The sequence below is a fragment of the Cygnus olor genome, chromosome 11, assembly GCF_009769625.2.
Source record: "Cygnus olor isolate bCygOlo1 chromosome 11, bCygOlo1.pri.v2, whole genome shotgun sequence".
In the NCBI taxonomy this organism is placed as follows: Eukaryota; Metazoa; Chordata; class Aves; order Anseriformes; family Anatidae; genus Cygnus; species Cygnus olor.
This window is the reverse complement of record NC_049179.1, coordinates 1,830,176-1,852,427: the sequence shown is the minus strand read 5'-3', so window position 1 is coordinate 1,852,427 and position 22,252 is coordinate 1,830,176. Positions and strand designations below refer to the sequence as shown.

The following is a 22,252-nucleotide window of genomic DNA, read 5'->3' as shown; positions in this document are numbered from 1 at the left end:
CACTGATGTTAGGCTTTATCCCAGCAAAATCTATTAAATCAGGCTTAATTTTAAGTGTAAAATAGTATGTTAAAATACATAGGAGTATTCAAATGCTTAAAATGCCACACATATGTAAGCACATTGATTCTTAAGTTGCCTTTCATGCTCTGTCCCAAAAGAGTTTAAGAGTTGATATACCCACACCCAGCAGGTACTACTGAAGGCAATAGGATTTGTGCTCCTCTGTTATTTGGTTACTTCTACAAATTAGAAATTCTACAGTTTCTGAGTCTTTTGATTTGGCTAACAATGTTGGTTTAGTTCAGTATACGAGTACTAATATAGATTACTACTTTGTCAAGCGCAGTAACATGGCAGTATGCGTTGTTCTCCAGCCACATAAATTGAACAGCTACATCTGCATATGAAGTATAATAGTATAGCAATATTGGCCACTAATGGTCCAAGCTTTGTTGCCAAATTCAAACTGAGTATAATAACAACTATACTCTATTTTCAAAGTCTTATTTCAACAGTAAAGATATGGACAAGTTTATATGAAAGGTCTTTTAATAAGGACAACATTTTACAGGAGAAGTACTGAAGCTATCCTGATGGCTGGATGGTACATCGACGTGAATCTCAAGATTTCATAAGCAGATGTATTTTCAGTGTGACAGAGAAGTGTTAGCAGTGTAAGTTTGTTCATGTTTATGGGATCATCTGGTGCACCTACGTATATAATAAAGAGAATTTTACAAGAGAATCCCAACTCTTCTTGAAGAGGATTTATACCTTTTTATCTTCCCCCCTTCAGAATTAATGCCTTTAACAGCTGGTATTGTTTCAAAACATGTTTGTACTTGTCAAATGTGGTTAGGCCATGGCTGAGCAATGTTTGCTCTGAGTTACACTAATGGAGTGAGTCATCTCCTGAACTGAGATGTGCCCGGCCAGCAGCTAAGCAGCTGAATGTAGGATTGGGAGGTCTAACAAGAATTGATTACTTTTCTGGTATCGTTTCCCTAGAAACATAATTTTTACAGAGTAAAAGTTCAGAAAGGCAATGACCTTTCCACGGAGCTGACCACTTATTTGAAATGGCACTAAGTAAAACAACAGAATAATAACTACCAAGCTAATGGAAGTGACCTATGTTGGTAAAATAGGTCACTCCTATGGCGGCTGGCTTTCTGAGGAGCAGTATAATCTAATCATTAGAACCAGACACCAGGAGTCAGAAGATCTGGTTTCTGCCTTGCCTCACTTTCTAACTTCCTCTTTGATCTCAAATGACTCACTGAAGCATTCATTTTTCAAGAGGGCTCCTATTTTGGGTAGGCATTCAGAGGCCCTGGGCCCAATTTCTACAGGCACTGCACAACGATAGATCCTGTTGACTGCATCTGAAAATGCAAATTCTCAGCACTTATGAAACTGAAGTTTTTCAAGTTGGGTATCCGAAAATCTGAAGCACATAAAAGCAGAATGCTTATCTTACTCTGTGAGAATGTACTGTGGTTACACACTTTAAATCCATGGAAAAAGATATTATGTGAAAAAAATATTACAAATTAAATGACTTTGTTCTTATTATAGAGGCAGAAACTAATGTACTAGTTTCTGAGTATTACCATTTGAGTATTTAATGGAATTGGTAATGGAACCCTGACAAGGACCCTTCTCCATAGATAGATTCATGGTGTTTTCTGGACTTTTGGAAATTGTCCTGCAAAGACTTTTTTATCTGCATAATTGTATTGTGCCCAGGAGGCAGTTTCACATTCTATCCTTGTCAAATTGACTGACGCTGAGATTTCACGTCATTAAACTTCTGCACAAAGGCCTGCTAGAAAGGCTGTTTATTAAGGGAGGAAAAAGGACCATCATGGTAGCCAAAATCAGTCTTAAGCATAGCTAAAAAATGAGTTTACTTAATGAGTTCACGCACTACAGCAGCTTCAGATGGATAGCTTTTTGCTGATGACTGCTAGTAATTCTCCCAGGGTTCTTCTGTCTCCTGCAGTAGGTGACCCTAGAGAATTTGCAAGGCCTTTTTTCATCTGTGACAAAATCCAGGACATATCAGTGTTCATTTGTGACTGTTCTGTCAGGAGTAGCACACCTGCCTAATTCTTTGGGCAAATTGTCTTTTTAGCTTACATGAGGGAATGAGAACTGTCAATATCCTGTTGATTTTCGCCAATGTAGAGAAAAGCAGACTTCGACCGTTAGTTACCTCCTATCTCAATCTTTCTCATTGCTAGTCAGAAATATGAGAAGCTGCTGTTCTGGGTGAGGCCCGTGGTTCATCTGATCAGTATATTTTCTTCAGCTGTGACCAGCGATGGATGTTTCAAAGGACATTCAGGTCACATAATAATAGTGAATCTAAGAAAACGGCTCTGCTGTAACTTACAATCTAGGAGAATCAAATGAGGAAAAAGCTCCAGATACAGCATTTCAGTTATCAAAGATGACAGTGAGGTATGAGTGAGAGGTAGCTATAGAGAATATATAATCCTAGCAGGTGTCAGTGAGGTATTTCTGGTAGAATCACGGAAATCTTAATGCTAGTGTACCAAATACTGATGTCACATTTTGAATGTGATGACCCCTAATTAAGAAAAAATTATTAAACCGAAGGAAATCTGTCAGAATGATAAGAGAAATGAGGAGTGTATTTATCAGAAAAGAGCAAAGCTTGCCTTGTTAGCCTGACAAAATGAAGGCTGGTAGAAGATAAAATTGCCTTCCATAAACATGGAAAGGGGTAAACATCGAAGTGGGAAATGAGGTGTTGAATGTGGATGATAATGTTGACACAAAAGCAAATGGCACCAAATGGCCCCGACTAAATTTAATTAGAATGAGGTTTCTAAGCATCAGAGAAGTAGACTCTCAGATGACCCCCCTCCAAATGAATTTACAGCAAATGGGAACAAAAATCACAATTCTTTTGAAAGGAAACCCAACCAAATCATAAATGGGTGCTTTCTACAATGTAGTCTGAACTCACTTGTCCTGGATATTCCTTTATTAATTATGATCTTTGTCAGCTTAAATAATCCTTTTAAACTATACCCGTAAGTCATGTAAAATGCTAGAAAAAGCACGTAAATAAAATACCATGATGGCTCCTTAAAGAATTGCTAAGAAACACAGAAAGGGTAAAAATGTTTGTACATTGAACCTTACAAATTTGCCCTGCAAATCTCCTGTTCCTTTCCAACTTACTGCCTTACCTGTCAAGATATGGCATTTTCATTTTGAATCTCCCCTTTCGACTGATTTGTCATGATGGTGTGTCTGAAGCCTAATGCTGCCATGAGAAACGATGTGTCAGGTGACAAACCCCAGGTAGTGGCATCACTTGTAAATGGGTTACAGGAAGATGGTCGGAGTGATTTGAAATAAAACAGCAGCAGCATCACTTGGCAATCAGATGAAAGGCAATTGAAAAAGTAAAACAAAATTAGATAGGTATGTTTTGAGGTGAGCAAAGCTCTGGCCAAATCTCCTTAATTGTCTTTATTTAATTCCCTGCCTCACAGTCTGTTTCTTGGATTTATCCTTTCAATATTCTAGAGGCATTTCCTTTGTATTACTCCGGGTCTCCTAGAGCTGTGTGGTACCATCTTTTCCTAATACCTTTCTCATTCTGAGGTTGCCACAAAGCCTATGCACACATTTTTAGTATTTTGATAAAATGCATTTTATAAGCATAAAAAGGTTTGGGATTAAAGCAGCATGCAGACGCCTCTACTGCAGGAGTGGGATGGAGTTTAGTTTTGAAAGTTCAGTGACACCCCCTTCACCTGACACCCACACCATCATCTCAAATCATAGCTTATGATCTAAGTGCTCAGCTGTCATCAGAGATGTACTAAATTAGGAAAGTATTTTTATAAATGTAGATATTAAATACAGTGAGAAAAAAAAAGGAAAGTGTTGCCCTCTTTTCTTTAGAAGCACAAACCATTTGGTAGGATGCAAAACCTAGATTTTCAGGATTTGGGCAATATCCTTATTTGTCAACAGAGACACCACCAGGAAACAGAGATTTCTCACAAACTATCCAGTTGGAAAGCATAGAGGAGGCAGTGAAGGGAAATGGAAGAAGAGGCAAAATATTTGCAAGAACTAGCTGCAAATTTAAAGGTTAGATAGCAATTAAGCAAAGGAATTAACTGTAATATATTCTTTTTAGTTTACAGACCTCTACACGTGATTTGATAGCCATGTAATGTGGTGGGAGAAACAAACAATAATACTAAAACTACTGAATCTCCCTCAGAAAGGTAGCTGAAAAAAATTAGATCCTATGGATACTGGAAATACTATGCTCTCACATAAGTTGTCACCCTTAAGTGATGCCCATAATGACTCGCCGTAGTGAGTGGTGGTTCTGCTTTTCAATTACTCTGAGGTTAGTAGACTTTTGATATCATCGCTATCCATTTTTTTATCTACGCAGTGAGAGTACGAATGGGGGAAAATAGAAGATGATCAAAATGGTGAGGGCAGAAAAACATTCATGTGTTTGTGCAGAGTACCATGTGACAGAAATGGATGAGGCATGGGATGAAGCTACTGAAAGAAAAGCTTTAAAGCTGAAACAGGGTCTGTGGTCAGCACACTTGCTAGACTTGCTAGACCTTGGCACACTCTTTCCACATTCTTTCATCTCACTGCCACACAAATTCATCTTGTATTTAACTGTTCACATACACCTCACATCATCACTGCTGCTCCTCAGTATTTGGCCCACTGCCCTAATCTGAGATGCTCCTGATTTCTACTGTTCAGATGTATGAGAGTCCTTGATTTTCTTAAGAACAGTGTAGTTTCTTAAAGCAGTGTACTGCCATCTGTGTCACCTTAGTTCATCAGATACAAAGCAAATCTCAGAAAAAATAGAGCTGCCTAAAATTAAATAACTCCCACCGGTAGCTGTGTGCATCAGTCATATGATAAAGTAATACTGGAGAAGGAAAATCACCAAAGGGAAATTCAGATAGATTTGATTAAAGAATTTGATTAGAATTGATTAAAGATTTTAATGCTGATGAAGAAAACCTATGGTATAAACAAAGAGGTCTTTGAGAAAAAGGACATTTAAAAAAAAGAAAAAGAAAGTATGCCTGAATGGTTTCCTGTATGAAATAGTCAGTGCACTTCACCTTTCAGCTCAAAATGAAGGAAAGAACAAAAATTCCTCATGGTGCTGTCTATATACCACTTGCAGCCCCTGGCACTGGATTAGCCACACCTTCCCTGACCCCTTTTGAAATCACACAGTCTGTATCAGGCAGCATTTGCTTTTGGAGACAGTGAGTAGGGGAGAGATGATGCCAGTCGGTGCTGTGATCTGCTCTTTGCCTCATACTCTTGACTCAGTGCCTGTTCTTGCGTAGCTAAACAAATATCAGGATCAGACCTTTGGCCTGGAGCATCTGTGCTGATGAGAACTTCAGGGATTAGTCACAGTATTCGAATGAATCCTCCTGTCTCCTAGGAAAAGGCCAGATTGTGTCTAGTATGCACTGGCCTACGCCGGAGAAATTGCAGCGCTCTGCCTTCATCAGAGGTGGAGCTGTGAAGGGTACCAAGTATGAACGTGAGACTGAACAGCTAGTCCATATTCCTTAGCAGAGAGGGGCATGGTAAAAGCAGCACAGGGGACTTAGCGCCTGTTCTGCTTCCCCTAGAATTTTGTCATGCAGCCTCAGTCTGGCTCAAAGAGAATACGAAAGTAAAACAATGCCCCAACAGTAACATTTAAAAAAGGACCAAAGTAATGACTGTGTGTATACCTAGGCGATAGCTCACCAAGGGACCATCTCCCTAGCGCTAGTGCGTCCTGCAGTTTGTAGTCTCCTTTTGAATTGCCCATGGAAACAAATGACAAGGGGGGAGAAGAGGTAAATAGAGACATCTGTTCGTGTCCATTTCTAACCAACACAATCTCCTACTCAGCCGCGGGGGAGAGAGTGGATTCTGACAGTGAGTCAGAGCCAAAGGGAGGCGGATGAGAGGTGGCTTTGGTTTGGTCTAGGGAAGGAGGCGGCTGTGACTCAAACACTGCATACTGATGAGCTGGAGCAATCTCTATTTTCCCTCCTAATTTAAGGGGGCTTTGCTCCCAAACCACTCTGCTGAGGGCCGTGTGTTGTACACTGGCTACACTAAGCTAAATGCTCTCCTACAAGGAGGTGAAAGTGGGATCCCCCTCAGAGAGAACAAATCTCCAGAATGCTTAAACTCAATTTTCTTCCCACTTCTTTGCCTTTCTCTTTAACAATATCGTTCAGTTGTGGAAGACATAGAAGCTCTGATTTAGAAACTGAAAAAAACCCCACCAACCTCAATCATAAGATGTAATAAAATATGCATTATATACAGTATCAAGGTGAAACTTATACATAGATGTGAGATAAAGAAGTACTGATGGTAAAATTTGGTGCTACGTGCACTAGTCAATAAATGAGAACACACAAGAATACAATGTTCACATAACTGATTTGCGTTTCTAGGGTAACAGTTCATTGGATAATACAACTTTCATTTGCTTGGGGTGGCAATGGATAACTTTGCTACAAACCTACTCTTGTAAGCAGAGTACAGTAGCAGAATATAATCACTGTGCTGTGTAAGAGAATTCAGACATACCCATTGGTGCCTCTTAAGAATTTGTTTGTCATTTCTGAAAGCTCTGTTTTTGTTTTGGTCCACTAGTGTCTAATTACAAATATTTCCTTGAATAGTTCTAAAAATCACTTGTTATTTTGGTCTTATTAGTGGGAGATGATTTACAAATATATCTGAACAAACTGGCAGAAACCATTTGTTTCTGCTTCTAAGCTGACAACAATATTATTAACATCAGCGTATTACAAAATTATTTTTCTTTATGCATTTACTATAAACAGAGCTTTTACTAGGATGGTAGTGGACTGATACGCTTTCATTTTAAAATTAGCTAGAAAACAGACTGACGTGCAGGAAAACTCACTCAGCACACAAAAAAATCCTCTTTGCTATGCAGTGTAGATGAAGTGTTTCCTTAACACTTATCTGCCCTATGATTGATGGTTCTGACAGAGAAGCTGTAAGAGTGAAGCTTCACCATGACACTACTCATCAGACAGAAAAGGAAAATGAAGACAAGTGCAATATTAATCACAAAGTAATATTCAAACAGCGTAAGGATGTTTGCAATGCATTCCTTATTCTGCTCTGCTGATATCAAAGTGAGTTTTACTATGGCTCGAACAGCATTTACTGTTCCCTCAAGGCACTCAGCACCATGAAGGATATAGTCCTTTTCAGTTCTGCATGGGAAATTCAGCACCAGCTATTTATGCAACAGAAACAGTATGACTGCCATGAATAATGAAATAATTTATGCTGAATCGGTCACAACTTCTTTGAAAGCTTCTTGCTGCTTTCTGGTCATTATGTGGAGAGATTCCAGCTCTTTCAGTCCACTCTGTCACTGCACCCTTGCCAACAGCAATCATTGTTTCAATAACTGTCCTAATTCCCTCCCAATGCTCAACCTGTGCAGTGATAACAGCCTGCTCATCTAGCAGGCTGGGGAAAGCAAGAAGAGCTCAGCTATTTGGGTAGCATTTTCTGGATCCTGAGAAGCAGCCCATAGGTGAATAAATTGATAGCACAGTTGGATCTAATTCACAAGCCACTTGTGTAGCTGTGGTCCCATGTCCTATGACTGATTACCTTATGACTTCTGTACCACCGTTTGTCCATTCTTTTCATTGCAAAAAGAGATTTTAAAGCAGCTTTCAGTCTTTAGAGGGCAGAAAGGCTTTCTAGAAGGATTTCTGAAAGCCTCTGAACAGTCTAGAAATGTATCATGGGGCTTTTATTCCACTGAAGAATTTGCTCCCAGTACATCAAAATACATCATCCATAGCTAAGAAAGTGATAGAAGATAGCAGCAGTCCTCCATCAGCAGGGCAATTATCAAATATGATGCTTTTTGACTGAACGCACATCTTATATCGGTTTGTTACAGCCTCTCTTTAATGCTTCCAGAGCTGTACCTTCTGAACGCATACTGTAAAAAGACAGGCAGTACTTTTACTGGATAAATTGCTTTTTTGCTTTCTGTGTTTTGTGCTACAGATTTTATTTAGCATATGAAAAGCTTCTAAATATGTCTTACATAATACTGAATATGTGTATTAAAACATGAACTTCCTTTCCCTTGCATTTGTATGTGGATGCTTGTGTGCTTTTCTTGCACCACACTGCAGCTAGATCTTTTGTAACTTAAAGCTAAACCTAACAACATCATTCACTGCAGCAGCAAGATATTTTCCCCTGGAGTAGGATACAATGATGATGACATAATGCTGTGGTTTCCAAATCCCAAGCCAGCTGTTACTGGTATATGAATTCAAATTTACTGTCTCTGTGTGAGAGGCACAAAAGCTTGTGAATTGATTCAGTAAATGATTTATTATTTTGAATATATAATTCAGGGACATAGCTTACGCATGGCTTCACCCACAGAGTGATGAAAAGTAATTTGTGTAGTTTCCTACTGTAATAAAACAGAATAAGGGTATACTTCCATTTGCCCAGACCCAGCAGGTAATTTCTGCCAAGTAGCATGGGATCTGCTCACTAATTCTGGACTGAAGGAACAATTAAAAGCTGCCTTTTTTTTTTTTTTTTTTTGAATTATTTCTTCTCTCTGACAGAAATTTATTCTAATTCCTTCATCTGCTGCAAATGAACACAGCAGTGCATCATTCCCGTAGCCTAGACTGCATTGAGCAACACTGTACCTATTCACGTAGTACTAGGTATATTATATTGTAACTTTTAGTTGAATAAAGGTGGCAATAAAACTGCTGCTATGGTTATGGATGCTGCAAGAAGCTAAGTTTCTCCTTTGTTTGCTGATCTTGAATATTTGAGAATATTAACTCAATAAATGAAGGTCAGTTTTACAGTCATTTCTCAACAGCAAGTCTAAAAAAAGAATACCACAGAAGCAATGTGAGACCTATAAGAAAGCTTTTTCCACTACAGTAAGTTGCTTTGATGGAGTACAAAATCTACCTCTCCATAAATCACTAATTTGCAAGGCAGAGTCTGGCTACATTGGTACCCTTACTTTTGGTCTGGACTAAATCAGACCTCTCAAATTCTTAACCTAATCCCTGCCTTCTGTACTGTGTCATCATAGCAATTTGTTTCCACAGTAACGGTATTTATTTATTCAAAGTAAAGCCAATGTGAATAAATGCCCTGAATTTTAGCAGGCAAAAATGCATCCCTAGTGTAACTCCATTATCTGAGCAACGTTACGTCAGGGATGAATTTAACCTATTAAGTTTTGGCATAACACTATCAGTGAGGACAATATCTACGCAAGTCATGTTACCTTAATTTGTAGAATGACACTGAAATCACAGCATTTGTAATCAACCGTGTAATTATGTGAATCTTTCCTTAAACACACAGGAAGGCAGGTATCGCATCAAATGTCCAAATCTTCCAAAACTCAAGGACTTCTCAATGAAAATGAAGGGACAATATTGGTCAGAGATATATTGAATTCTTTAGAGGGGAGGTACAATCATGCACTGAATGTGAATCATGAGTCACTGGATTTTTTGCAGCCAAGTAACTGGTAATCAATCTATACAGTTACAGTAGCATCAATCACGTACCTTCAACCATTCATATCAAACAAATCTACAGAAGTCATGAAAGATCATTGCCAGTCCTAACTCTGCGACAGGCTGATTTATTAAGCTGATAAATTGCCCTGATGTAAACAAAAAATTATCAGGCTAGCCTAGAACAGAAATACTTTAGAAAAATAAAAGAGTTGTAGAGCGCTTATGCAGATGTACCCTTCTTCTGTAGCTCTGCTTGTTTAAGTAGAAAGGCTATCAACATTTATTATAAAATTTTGCAAAAGACAGAAAGAGAGGTTGGTGAGAAAACAAAACAAAGACAAACCAAGCCCAGCTGTTCCAAAATCCCTCTTCAGGAAATTGTAACAATTTCACAAAGTCTAATTACATAAACAAAAATTACAAAAAACATACAAATTTTTAAATTTTACAGATTCTAAAATGGATCCAGGAAAGACAGCTTCAAAAGCTACTCCTGTGCCCACATGTAATGCTTTCCATAGATGGAGAGAGTTTTACTTGGTAAAACTTGGTCCATAGCACTAGGTCCTGTCTATTCTAGCTATTTACAGATTACACATTAGAGGTGCTGAAGTATTGGATTCCTTTTGGAAAATTCAGGCACCTGATCCACCTGAATATAACTGAGTGAAATGCTAACCTTCCTCTGACATAACACCAATTAAAATCAATTGCGTTTCACAAGTGTGAAAGTGGAATAAACCTCTAAATACATATCTGATAAATAACCTTTCCATCATTACATGGAAATATTAAAGCAGTATGGATTTCAACATTGCTATAATGAATGACATTGCTATAATGATTTAGAAGTACAGCTTTAACATTTTGAATGAAGAAGTCTGAAACAAGACTCATAAGAGCAAAGGAGATGATGATATAATTATTACTGTTGGTATAGTAAGAACATAGCATTAATAAACAATATTGTTGCAAAAAGTATGTACTCTCACCCAGATAGGAAACTCCTTCTTCTGGTGTGATTGTTCCATATTTAACCATCATCTTCACAAAATCAATCAGGGTTTTCATTATGGTTATTAAGGTCTCTTTCTCTTTCATCTCTGTCTCTGTGTGAGGGGATAAAGCAAAGGTAGTCAAAGACTTCAGCCAATTCAGAAAACTCAGTTCTGCAAACTGTTTGCAGAAACTTCATGCATTAAAAAAAACAAAACAAAAGAAAAACACTAAAAGGAAGGCTGTGCTGGATTACCAAACAGAAATCCTATTTATGTTCCCCTTTAAACTGCTCCTGCAGAGTACATCTGAACATACTTTAAAACTTTGGGGTTTGTCTCTTCTTTACAGCTTTTTGTCTTGAAGTTCTATGTTATAGAAATAAAATTGTACTAATTTCATTTTGTGGATAGGAAAGTTAAGCACACTGAGATACGTGACTTGACAAAGTTCAAAAAGCAGTGAGCAGATATAGGCACAGTCTTCTACAATCTTTTTCTTTTATTTGTCAGTGAACTACTCAGTGGATTGATCTGGCTCTTTAACATGAAGATGGCTCAGAGACCCTTTGGATTTACTGGCAAGTGTCTCAAATGAGATTGTTATAGTGCACAAGACCATGACTGAGGAACTGGGAAAAAATATAATATTACATGGTTGGGAGGATCATGACTCCAGAATAGGACATAAACAATGATTTTAATGATAAAAATCCACGTTTCTTGTCCATATGTATCGCTGAATATCTTCGTGAGCAATGATTCTTAGCTTTCTTTTTCCACTGCATTTATCTGCTGAGCACTATTACTGCTATTTCTGCATTAGCAGCATGAAACTCTCCCACCACAGAGTTACACAGGCTCTTCCTGCATCCCTGGTTGTCACAGGACCCAACAGAGCCAGGTGCACTTGCAGACAGGGATGGTCAAAAACATACTCCCAGCCTTGGCAGAGGGCCAGCCCCTTTGGAGAGCTACTGAACAGGTTTTAAAATTGCTCTCTGCAATTTAACACACATCTGTAGAATGCAATTGAATCTCCTCTCCTCCACTGTGATAAAAGTTGGCAGGTGAACAGGATAAAGCAGGAGACAAGGCAGAGATGTGCCTTGTGGGACCTGATTCTGTTTGCTTGATTACCTGTTAAACCCCATATGCTGTTCTGCTTTGTGAATAGAAAAAGGAGAAGGAATAGCATTCAAAACTACCAAGGGAAAATTAAAAGAACAAGAATAATATGAGGTTTCTAGACTGGATTTCAGCAAAACATGCCCTCAGGTTTTTCGTTCTGGTTCTCCACTCAAGTACTTATGGGGACAGTTTGAGGACAGATTAAGGCTCCTGCAGGACAAGGAATCCACAGAATAAATTATTGCTGACTGTGCCGAAGACATGCTGGCTGCAGAGAGTAAGAGTGGGTGTGTGGCAGAGCATGCTGACAAAGGGGCTGTGGCGAGATGCCATGATCTTGCTTTCACTAATTGGAAGGCAGTAATGTCTAGCACCGGAATAGGAAGAGACGTGCAGAGCTTTCACTGCAATAAACAGCAAACCTGTGGTTTGTGAAAAGGCTGAGAGGCTCTGACTCATTTACTGGTAGCATCACTGTGAGGATGCTACTGTGGCTTGCTCGTATCTCTGTTGGCTTAGAAGAAAAGGACGTTACAGGAAAGGCCTCTGGAGAAAACAATTTTCCAGTTTTTCATCATGCCCATCAACAATGCAAAGAATTCAGGATTCCTAAATTGTGTGGCCCAAGATTGGATGGGCAACAGAGGTCACACTGTTTGCAGTTCTGAGTGACATTCTTCCCAACGTTTTGTCATATTCACAAATAAAATGAGTTTATGCTATGCATCTTAGAGAACATTTTTAAAGCAATTACGGGAGCTGTGGAGAATGGAGGGGAAAAGAGTTGGAGAAAACAAACAAAGAGTATAATTTTCTACTTTTTCCCTAAATGTTCCTGTACACCCATGATAAGCTCACCTGAATTTAGACTTTTTAATAGTGCATAGAAGTTTGGAAAGTATTGCAGGTCTTCAAAATTATCTTCAGAAGGCAGCTCATTTCTTCTTTCCAAGATATTGGATGATGACCATGTGTTATCCAGTGTATCATCAATTTCCCCATTAGTGAAACTATCCTGATCAGTTTTGCTTGATGTCTCCACAAAAGACATAAAAATAGATAAATCGATGAGCACATTGCGTTTGGCGATAGAGATAATTGAGCAATAAATAGTATTATCATCTTACACCAACATTTTCCTATCTACCAAGTGAAAACTAGACTGTTTTTTCAAAGTTATTTCAGTTTGGAATCTAGCTTAAAATTCAACATAATACACTATTCATTCTTCTGTCTTATGGAATTACTTTTAGAACATCTTTACTTTCCAGATTGAACTAATTATTCCCTAAAGCGAAGCAGTCTACTTGTACTGTTTACTGAATGAGTCAAAATTATTAGCTAAGAAATTACCATTTTTTCCTGTTGCTTTTCCTTTGTATCACTGTCTGCTGTGCTTGGAGGGTAATCAAAATCTTCAGACTCCTTCTCACGATCCTTTGCTTCATTTGCAATTAGCTGTTGTAAAACCTCTGCCACTTCATCTTCTAGGGTATAGGCCTGGCTCTCTGTGATCTGTTAAAATATTTGTGCAGAGTACTTATAGAATATTGTGGTTTTCTTAGAATGAATGCCAATATGAAACCTGAGCTTTTTAAACAGTTTGCTTCAAACCTGTTTGCTTCAAAGCAGAGCATAGACAGATTGGGTGTAATACATTCACTGTTTTGTGTGTGTGTATACATTGAGAGAGATGGACACATAAAAAACACATACAAACACACATCAAATATGTGTGCATAACCCCCCCGCCCCAGCTCCAATGTAGCCAAAAGGAAAATATAATCCTGTAGGGCTTAACACAACGGGGTCCAGCTTGAAAGATGGAACCGCAAGTGCAGTGTAACTGCGTATATATATATACACACACATTTTCTGCAACAACATACATATCTATGAGCTACTACAACAGAATACAGTAATATAGGGAGGAAAAACGCCAATAGCTTTCTGCAGCATCTTCAAAATGTTTTTTCTTTGCTTCGTAACAGCTGTCACTTGAATGACAAGTGTACTATGCAGCTGTCCCCACACACCTCCCTTTGTAATCAGTGGGATTCAGCATGCAATAGCTGATTGCAAATTCTAGTGCAGAAAAGATAAGACTAGTATACTAAAATATAAGGATTCCGTATCGCAATAGCTAAAACCATTGAGATATCCAGAGAACAGAGTAAAACCCAATCTTGTTACAATTCAGCAACAATGAGAAATGTATCCTCAGCTAATCAGCATCATTATATGTCCTCTGATTATTATAATTAGCAGGTGGACCAGGAATGAGCTCAGACCTTTCTCCATAAATGTCCAAAATTAATTGATAATAGTACAGACCTACTTGAGAATCAGAAGAGAAATTAAAAGGAAAAAATTAGGGCTTATATGGAGGAGCACAATCCACAAATGCTTTCTCCACATCAGGAACACTCTACAGTTTGGCATGTTTTGTTGCAAAGCTATCACAATAGCAGCAATGTTGTTGCAGACCTAAACTAATGTGCAGAAAGGAGTCAAGAAGCTTGCCTAGAGCCTGAATCTCATTAATTTTCTTTGAAGTCAGCATTATTCACAGGTTATAGTGTTCATCCAAACTGTCTAAAAGAGCATTAAACCAACCCACAACACAGCTGAATGAAGTATTAACAAGATACTTACTAGCCCCAGACTTAGAAGTTTTGAAACGATCTTGTCAAACACTCCTCTATCATTTTCCTCATAGATTCTCGTAGCAATTTTTTGAACTATGTCTTCAGCAGTCAAAGGAGTGCCATCTAATTGATGAAGGCCATCTGGATCATCTAAAAGGATTACAGTTTAACTGTGTGCTAACTGTCCTAACTCGTTTGGATTAGACATCTTGGAAAAAAAAATGTTTGCCTGTATCTTTTTCTCTTCAAAACAAAGCTGTATTTTTAAATACACATTAGGAACATACTTTGATACGCATTTTGCATGCATCAGTCCCAATGAAACATTCTTCGTGTCCATTTTCTACAGATGAAAAATGTCTTTATAACAGGCTCTTTTGTAAGAGCAGATACAAATGTCAGGAACATACTCTATTGCTCGTAGAAAAATTTGTAAGAGTGAGAGAATATTGTTCACATATCTGTTTATGTACCTCTTCCTGGTATTTGCTTTCATTGTATGGCTACTTAGAATAAAACATGTCATAACAAACAGCATATTATATTCTTGTTTGGATTTCATCAAATTAAGTTTTAATTATGTAATCATTACTCTTGTTAAATAATATCATTGTGACCACTGAGAATGTGAATACGATGAGTAAGCTTTGATCTGTGATCAGTACACTCTCATATAATTAAAAATATCCTGAGCTAAATTCTTCTTTCAGCTCTCAGAGGACTCAAACTACAAGTCAATTAACAACTCCTATAGTAAAGGCAAGTATTCTTTGTCTTTCAGTAACTTCTTTTCTTTTAGCTATGTGATAAGGAGAATTATCTAACAGACATAACAATTGAAATAAATGTATGTGATTTATCTCTCTATAAAAGTACTTCTCCCTTTCAAACCAGAATAAATCACATTTTCATTTAAAAATATGTCCCATTTTCTTCCATCAAATCTAAAGCTCTAAAAAACATGATGCAAATTACAGTAGGATTTTCCTTCTACGGAAGATGAGTGTAATAATCAACAGTAGCAATTCTTTTGCATTATGTTTCAAAACCTAATTGCAATATGACAGGCTTCTACAACTGGAAAAAAATGAAATTGCACTGTAGGAACAAATACAGCTCATGTTTAGTGATGAATGCAATACCCATTATTACAATCAGTTTGCAAGAGAAGTCTAACCTAAGTGTTACTTAAAGGTGATTATAGAATACCTTGGAATTTATAATCCAGTCCACTTTTAGTAGAGTCATAGTCATCCACAACCCTGCGGTTCTTGGTGGAGTCCGCATCATCAATGGCCAATTGCTGTTCATACAAAGAGCTTCTAATTGATTCCCTTTCTTTTTCATTCCTCTCTCTTTCTGCTACTGACTTTAGCAGATTCAAGTCATCAGCAAAGGAATAATTCCTGAACTCTGGCTTATTTTCTGGAAAATATATCACATGATATAAAATTTTTTACCTCTTTGAATGCCATTATGAAAAAAAACAAAAAACAAAAACCAACACACTATAAAACCAGGAAAGAGGTGTTTTACCTGTGGGAACTATTTTCCTATTCTTGTCTGCCTCAGCTTCAGCAATCTGATATATGAAAATAAAATAAATTAAAACAACATCAACAACAAACAGAGGCAGAAAGAATAAATGCACTAAAATGCATTATCTCTTACTTAATAAAACACTAAAATGCATTATCTCTTACTTTATTATTACCAGCAAAAGCCTTAATCCCTGATCTTTGTTCTTAGCATGAAGTTTGCCTTAATAATTGGAACATGTTTAAACTCTTGGCACTTTTCATCATTACCACCACATTCTCTGATCAGAATCAGACATTACAAGAAGCTGTAATAGACTTTTCATTTAAGGACAAATACCAGTGATGTTTCCCTTCTTCAGCTTAAGCTCTCACTGTACTCCCTCCCTTAGGATCTCAACACAAAGGGGTTCCACGCATGTCAGCTGCCAGAGCTGATGACCTGCTTTGGGGATCTTGGACAGTAAAACCCTATAAAGAATTTATTTAAAATTATTGAAACTTTATTTTGTACCTAAAGAACATCAGTATTTGCTTTAGTGATGAATCTCTTTTTATGTCATTTGTTAAGCCATCAGGATATTCATGTATCTTGCATTTGAATGCTGAAAATATTATGAAAATACAAACAAAAAAAATCTAAAATATTTTTTTATTTTACCTACCTGTTCCTCCAAAGGTCTTTCTACACTTAATTGTCTGTTGTGTATAGCTTTATCTAGAATTAAAAATATACACACACATATATTCAGTTACATGATGCAAGTGACTCCAAAGAGGCAACACATTTTTTCTTAATTGGTAGTTTTGTCACATAAAACATGGTGTCTTAAATATGATGCTAACTGAGAGTTCTTATAAAAAAAAAATAAAATCAGTTTTCCTAGGAGAATGGGGATTTTAAATGTCAAATATTTAAACAAAGCACGATTATTTGGGGCAGAGGGAGAGGTTCTGTAAAAGACAGAAATACAGATGCTCAGTAACCCCTTTCTGATGAGAAAACTCATAGATGAATTGGGTGGAAAACGCTGTAAGAGATTGACTGAAATAGCAATAATCGGATTGGCACAGCCCAGAGATTAAGAATCCGTGACACCCAGAATACCAGGGGAGACAGAGAGCGAGAGGCCTGAAGGCTGCTGCAGAGTGGTGGAACATAGCTTGGAACAGAACGCCAAACTCGGAGCCTCTCCCAGTGCCGGCACCGCTCTCCTCACTTGCAGCCGAGTACCAGACACCGAAGCCGGTATCAGATCGCAACTTCAGCCACCCACCGCCTCGCGCCAGGAATATCATGTCTATAGGATCCACCTGCCTGTAGCCAAGCAGAAGGAAAGTTTTGGCTTTCCTCTCCCCGTCCCCTGCAAAACACTCCCCCCAGCTCGGGGACGACGGCAGAGCGGAGCGGCTTACCTTTGCCCCCGGGCTTCGGGAAGCCGTGCCCCCGGCTCGCCATCAGCGACAGCACCTGCACCACGACGGCCAGCTTGAGGAACATCCTGCTGCTGCCGCTGCTGCCGCTCCTGCTATTGCTGCTGCTGCCGCTGCTGCAGTCGATGCTGGTGCTGCTGCTGCTGCCCGGCGCCCGCGGGGGGCGAGCGCGGCTCGGGGCCGGGGCCGCTGCCGGGGGCTCCGCTGCCCGCCCCGCCAGGCCCCGCCCCTCGCCGCCAGGCCCCGCCCCCCGCCCCGCCCCCGGGCGCTGTCCAGCGGCGCGGTGCTGAAGCGGCAGCTGCCGGCCGGAGCCGCCCCGGGAGACAGGGAGGGGCCGGGGGCGGCCCGCGGCCGGCCGCGCATGCGCGTCCCGCCCCGCGCCCACCGCCTCGGGGCACCGGGGTATGCCCCGCGGCCGGGCCGGGCCCCCCTGAGGCGTGAGGGAGTTCCCGAAGGGCTGGGGGATCGCTTTTCAGGACTGTAGGGTCTGCTTCCTGAGTGGGAGCTAAACAACGGCAGTTTTCTTCAAAAAAAGGCCTTTTCATCTTGTAGCCATAACTGCAGACATGCAGGGGTCAGCTGAAAACATTCTACCTCAAGAAATCTCAGAGCGCCACAATACTTGGTGTTGAGGCTGCTAAAATATTGGCCAAAAGCTCTCTTTGAAGGCACTAAGAGGATCCGTGCATTTACAACTGAAAACCAAGAATACAGCTTAACTGTTCAGTTTCTTACTAGTATATAAAATTATTATAATAATAAGCTGGGAAAAAACATAAACCAGGAGAATGATAATTAGTTGTACCATAAGCACCAGAAAATACTGCAATTCCTTTATTTTCCCATGTTAGCAACCACTATACTTAATACTTACGCTTTTCATATCATTTACATTAAATAATGATAACATCGGAAGCTCTAGGTTATTTCAGACTTGCTTTTTAAAATTAATCTGCCAGTGATCCACAGATCCAGAGAAAAGACCTTTCAGTAATACACTGATAACCCCCAAATCCTCACCTATTGCATAGCTCCTATTCTTGGAGCCTGTACCAGGGATATTTTAGACAAAAACTTTTCAAGCATGGTTGTATGTAAAAAAAGTTGTACGTAAAAAAAGTTGTATGTAAAAACATTTTACATACAACTATGTTTCTATGATAAATGCTTCTATTAATGTGAAATCTTTCCTATATTATTTCCTAATTCCATACGGGTTGTTGTTTCCCTGGAGCTAAATCACTTCCAGCTTTGCCAAGCCTCTCTAACAAGAACTGATGGAGGACTCTGTAGGAGCTGGGAGTGATGGGGGAGAGAAAGGAATTCAAAACCTGCCCTTACTGAAAAAGAGTAAGACTTCAGTAGCCACTCTACTTCTTGAAACTGTAGGTGAGAAAGCATGCCAGGAAAGCCGAGCCTAAATTTTCAGGCACAAATCAGCTCCATGTTCAGTCAGGCAACAAAGACCGTACACAGGGACAAGGCACTCACAGGCGTGCCTGCAGCGGGCAGGCACCGAGCGCACCTGCAGTGCCGTGGTCTGCTTTTGTGCATTTGACTCAGTGCTCCTTACTAGTGCCCTGGGGAGCTTGTATGACATGTGACAGCATATCATCTCTGCTAATTGCAAGAAAATATGTTTAATCATCATAGAAAATGACTGGGGGAAAGTGCTGCCTTTGTTTCTCACTACATCTCTGTTTTCATTTGGCATCATTTACATCATATACTGTTACACACTCCTCTTCACAGTGCAGAGACAATCCAGAGAAGAGCATAAGTTCTTCTATTTTGGAGTCTATTTTGGCTCCTGCACAATCAACCCATTTTCTATTCTAGAACTATGTATTTCCAGTAATGATTCATGAGCCAGGAAGAATACCACTTGCCTATCAGATGCCAAGGAGAACTTACAGGAATGGCAATTAGAGTGCTTTTTTACTGTGGTGAAGGCTGTTGATAGAGAGCCTAGAAAAATAACTGAAATGCTCTCAATGCTATTTTTACAGTTGTTTTATAACCACACTTCAAGGTTTTTCATCTAGCTGATGAAAACAGAAAGGAGATGAAAGCAGAAGAAAACGTAACAACAACAAAACCTCACCTTGCCAAGTTGATGCCTAGATGGTAAAATTCTCATACTTCAGTGAATTTGCTTTCTTTACTTCAGCTCATATTATGCTAAATGATAAGCTAAAGATTCTGTAGCCTAAAAGGAAACAAAAAATGTTGGAAAAGAAGTAAAGAAGTACTGGGGAATCTTTATGCAAGGCATTAGAAATATCTCTAACCATCTGACAGTAAGTCACGTATTTTGCACATGTGTGCACTATGAATATTCCTCTTCATTTCAATGCCATCATCAACACTACGAGAAATTAATGATGCAGAAGCCTGAGGGCTTGTATGCTAAAAGTCATCCTACAGAAAGTGTTTATTTGTATCCCATCTCAGGTGATTAGGACTCCAGGCCTTAAAGCGGTGCTAAGTGCCAAGCTGGGGACATCACAGTACTGGTTCAAGCTCCAGCACCTTTACCTGCAGCTTCTCCAAGGTGATCGGCTCCGGGGCAGACGCGTTCTGCAGCGGAGCGGGGGATAGAGGCGGGCAGGGCTTTTTTTCCAGCATCGAGGCCACTCGAGGCAGCCGAGGGAGCCGCCAGGACCCGGCAGCCCTCGCGAGGGAGGCTGACGAGGTGTAGGCGGAGCCAGCAATGCCCCTCTACCCTGACATTCAAAAGCAGCCCCTAGGGAGCGTGAGTGACCAGGTGCGCGGTGAACAGGGCGTGGCGCATCAGAAGGGCGGCCCATCATATGGGTGTCCCGCCCATAAGAACAACTCATCTGACGGCTGTCTACCACTAGCTAGGCCACAATGGTCTACACCAGACAGAGAGCTCTCTCTAGAAAGTCTGTAACCACCCAGACTGTCTGCCCGCTCAAAAATGTGGCAGTTCAGGTCTCTGGATGCAGGGAGTGTCTGAGCCTGTTGCTGTCATCTGAGGGAGGCAGAGATACTGTGTGTGTGAGGTGCGAGCAGGTGGATGACCTGGTCCGCCTGGTGGCAGAGCTCAAGGAGGAGGTGGAGAGGTTGAGGGCCATCAGGGAGTGTGAGCGGGAGATAGACTGGTGGAGCAAATCCCTGCAAGGCCTGAAGGAGAGGTACTGGGGTGAGACACCCCAAATAGGGGTGGACCCCCTGTTCTGTCGCTGTCGGGCAGAGGGAGGGGACCTAGGAGTTGAGGAGGAATGGAGACAGGTCCCTGCTCAGCCTCGCAGGCAACACCCCGGCCTACCGGCCTCACCTTCCCAGGTGCCCTTACACAACAGAATTGAGGCCCTGGAGCTTGAGAGACCGGTGGGTGAGGAGGAGGTAGAAAGTCTACCCAGGAGGATGACTAGGGTGAGGAAATCGACTCCACGCCTCAAGACTGCCTCCACCAAGAAAGACAGAAGGGTAATTGTTGTAGGTGACTCCCTTCTCAGGGGAACAGAGGGCCCGATTTGTCGGCCTGACCCTACCCGTAGGGAAGTCTGCTGCCTCCCTGGGGCCAGGGTCAGGGATGTTGCCAGAAAGCTTCCCAAGCTGGTTCGCCCCTCTGATTACTATCCTCTTTTGATAGTCCAAGCTGGCAGTGATAATATTGAAGAGAGAAGCCTGCAGGCTATCAAACAGGACTTTAGGGGACTGGAATGGTTAGTGGATGGAGCGGGAGTACAGGTGGTGTTTTCGTCCATCCCTACAGTGGCAGAGAGGGGTACAGAGAGGACACGGAAAGCCTACCTGATAAACACATGGCTCAGAGGCTGGTGCCAACACAGAAATTTTGTTTTATTTGACCATGGGGCACTTTACTCGGCACCCGGCCTGATGGCTGCAGACGGGTCCCACCTATCTCTAAGGGGAAAACGGATCCTAGCCCAGGAGCTGGCAGGGCTCATTGAGAGGGCTTTAAACTAGGTAAGAAGGGGGATGGGGCTGAAATAAGACTTGTTAGAGGTGTGCCAGGGGGAACAATGGTATGGCCGGGGTAGAAGGCAATGGCCCAAATCGAGCATGTCCAGAGAAGGGCAACGAAGCTGGTGAGGGGTCTGGAGAACAAGTCTTACGAGGAGCGGCTGAGGGAGCTGGGATTGTTCAGCCTGGAGAAGAGGAGGCTCAGGGGTGACCTTATCGCACTCTACAGGTACCTTAAAAGAGGCTGTGGCGAGGTGGGGGTTGGTCTATTCTCCCACGTGCCTGGTGACAGGACGAGGGGGAATGGGCTAAAGTTGTGCCAGGGGAGGTTTAGGTTGGACATTAGGAAGAACTTCTTTACTGAAAGGGTTGTTAGGCATTGGAATGGGCTGCCCAGGGAAGTGGTTGAGTCACCATCCCTGGAGGTCTTTAAAAGACGTTTAGATGTAGAGCTTAGTGATATGGTTTAGTGAAGGACTTGTTAGTGTTGGGTCAGAGGTTGGACTAGGTGATCTTGGAGGTCTCTTCCAACCTAGACGATTCTGTGATTCTCCCAACTTGCTGCGCTTACAGGTTTGGTCCTCAAGGCTTAGAAGGTTTTTCAGCTTCTGTGAGATAGTATTCTGTCTTTGCATGAGTGACTCTTAGTTGAGATATTCTTAGCCAATGCATTTCTTAAAACAAAGAAAACCTTTAAAAACTACCAGTATAAATCTTCTAACTCGGCGTCCTGGAAATGCCAAATTTAACACTTTTAAAGCTTCTGCCCTTAGCCTGCCCCTGTTCGGCTGTTTTTCTGACTGGAAGCCAGCCCCTGGCTCCCACTACCTTCACGGTTTCTTTACCAGCCGTGTCTTGGGGACGGAGAATCTTTTTTCTCCATTTTTTTTTTCTCCAGAGATTTT

The 22,252-nt window shown here is 40.7% G+C and overlaps 1 protein-coding gene across 3 annotated transcripts in view; it reads right to left on the bottom strand.

The window, feature by feature from the left end:
* Positions 1–17,607, bottom strand: part of SCG3 (secretogranin III) — a 29,249-nt gene extending 11,642 nt beyond the window's left edge. For 2 of the 3 annotated variants that reach the window (XM_040569576.1, XM_040569579.1), the window contains exons 1-8: positions 17,373–17,602; positions 16,622–16,674; positions 15,955–16,000; positions 15,628–15,843; positions 14,426–14,568; positions 13,124–13,285; positions 12,629–12,806; positions 10,637–10,753 (exon numbers count right to left, since the gene is read on the bottom strand). In XM_040569576.1, the coding sequence (XP_040425510.1) occupies positions 10,637–10,753; positions 12,629–12,806; positions 13,124–13,285; positions 14,426–14,568; positions 15,628–15,843; positions 15,955–16,000; positions 16,622–16,674; positions 17,373–17,457 (1,000 nt within the window). In that variant the 5' untranslated portion in view covers positions 17,458–17,602. Of the gene's footprint in view, positions 1–10,636; positions 10,754–12,628; positions 12,807–13,123; positions 13,286–14,425; positions 14,569–15,627; positions 15,844–15,954; positions 16,001–16,621; positions 16,675–17,372 lie in introns of all 3 variants that reach the window. The other variant, XM_040569575.1, reaches the window with a different exon arrangement.
* Positions 17,608–22,252: the final 4,645 nt, after the last annotated feature.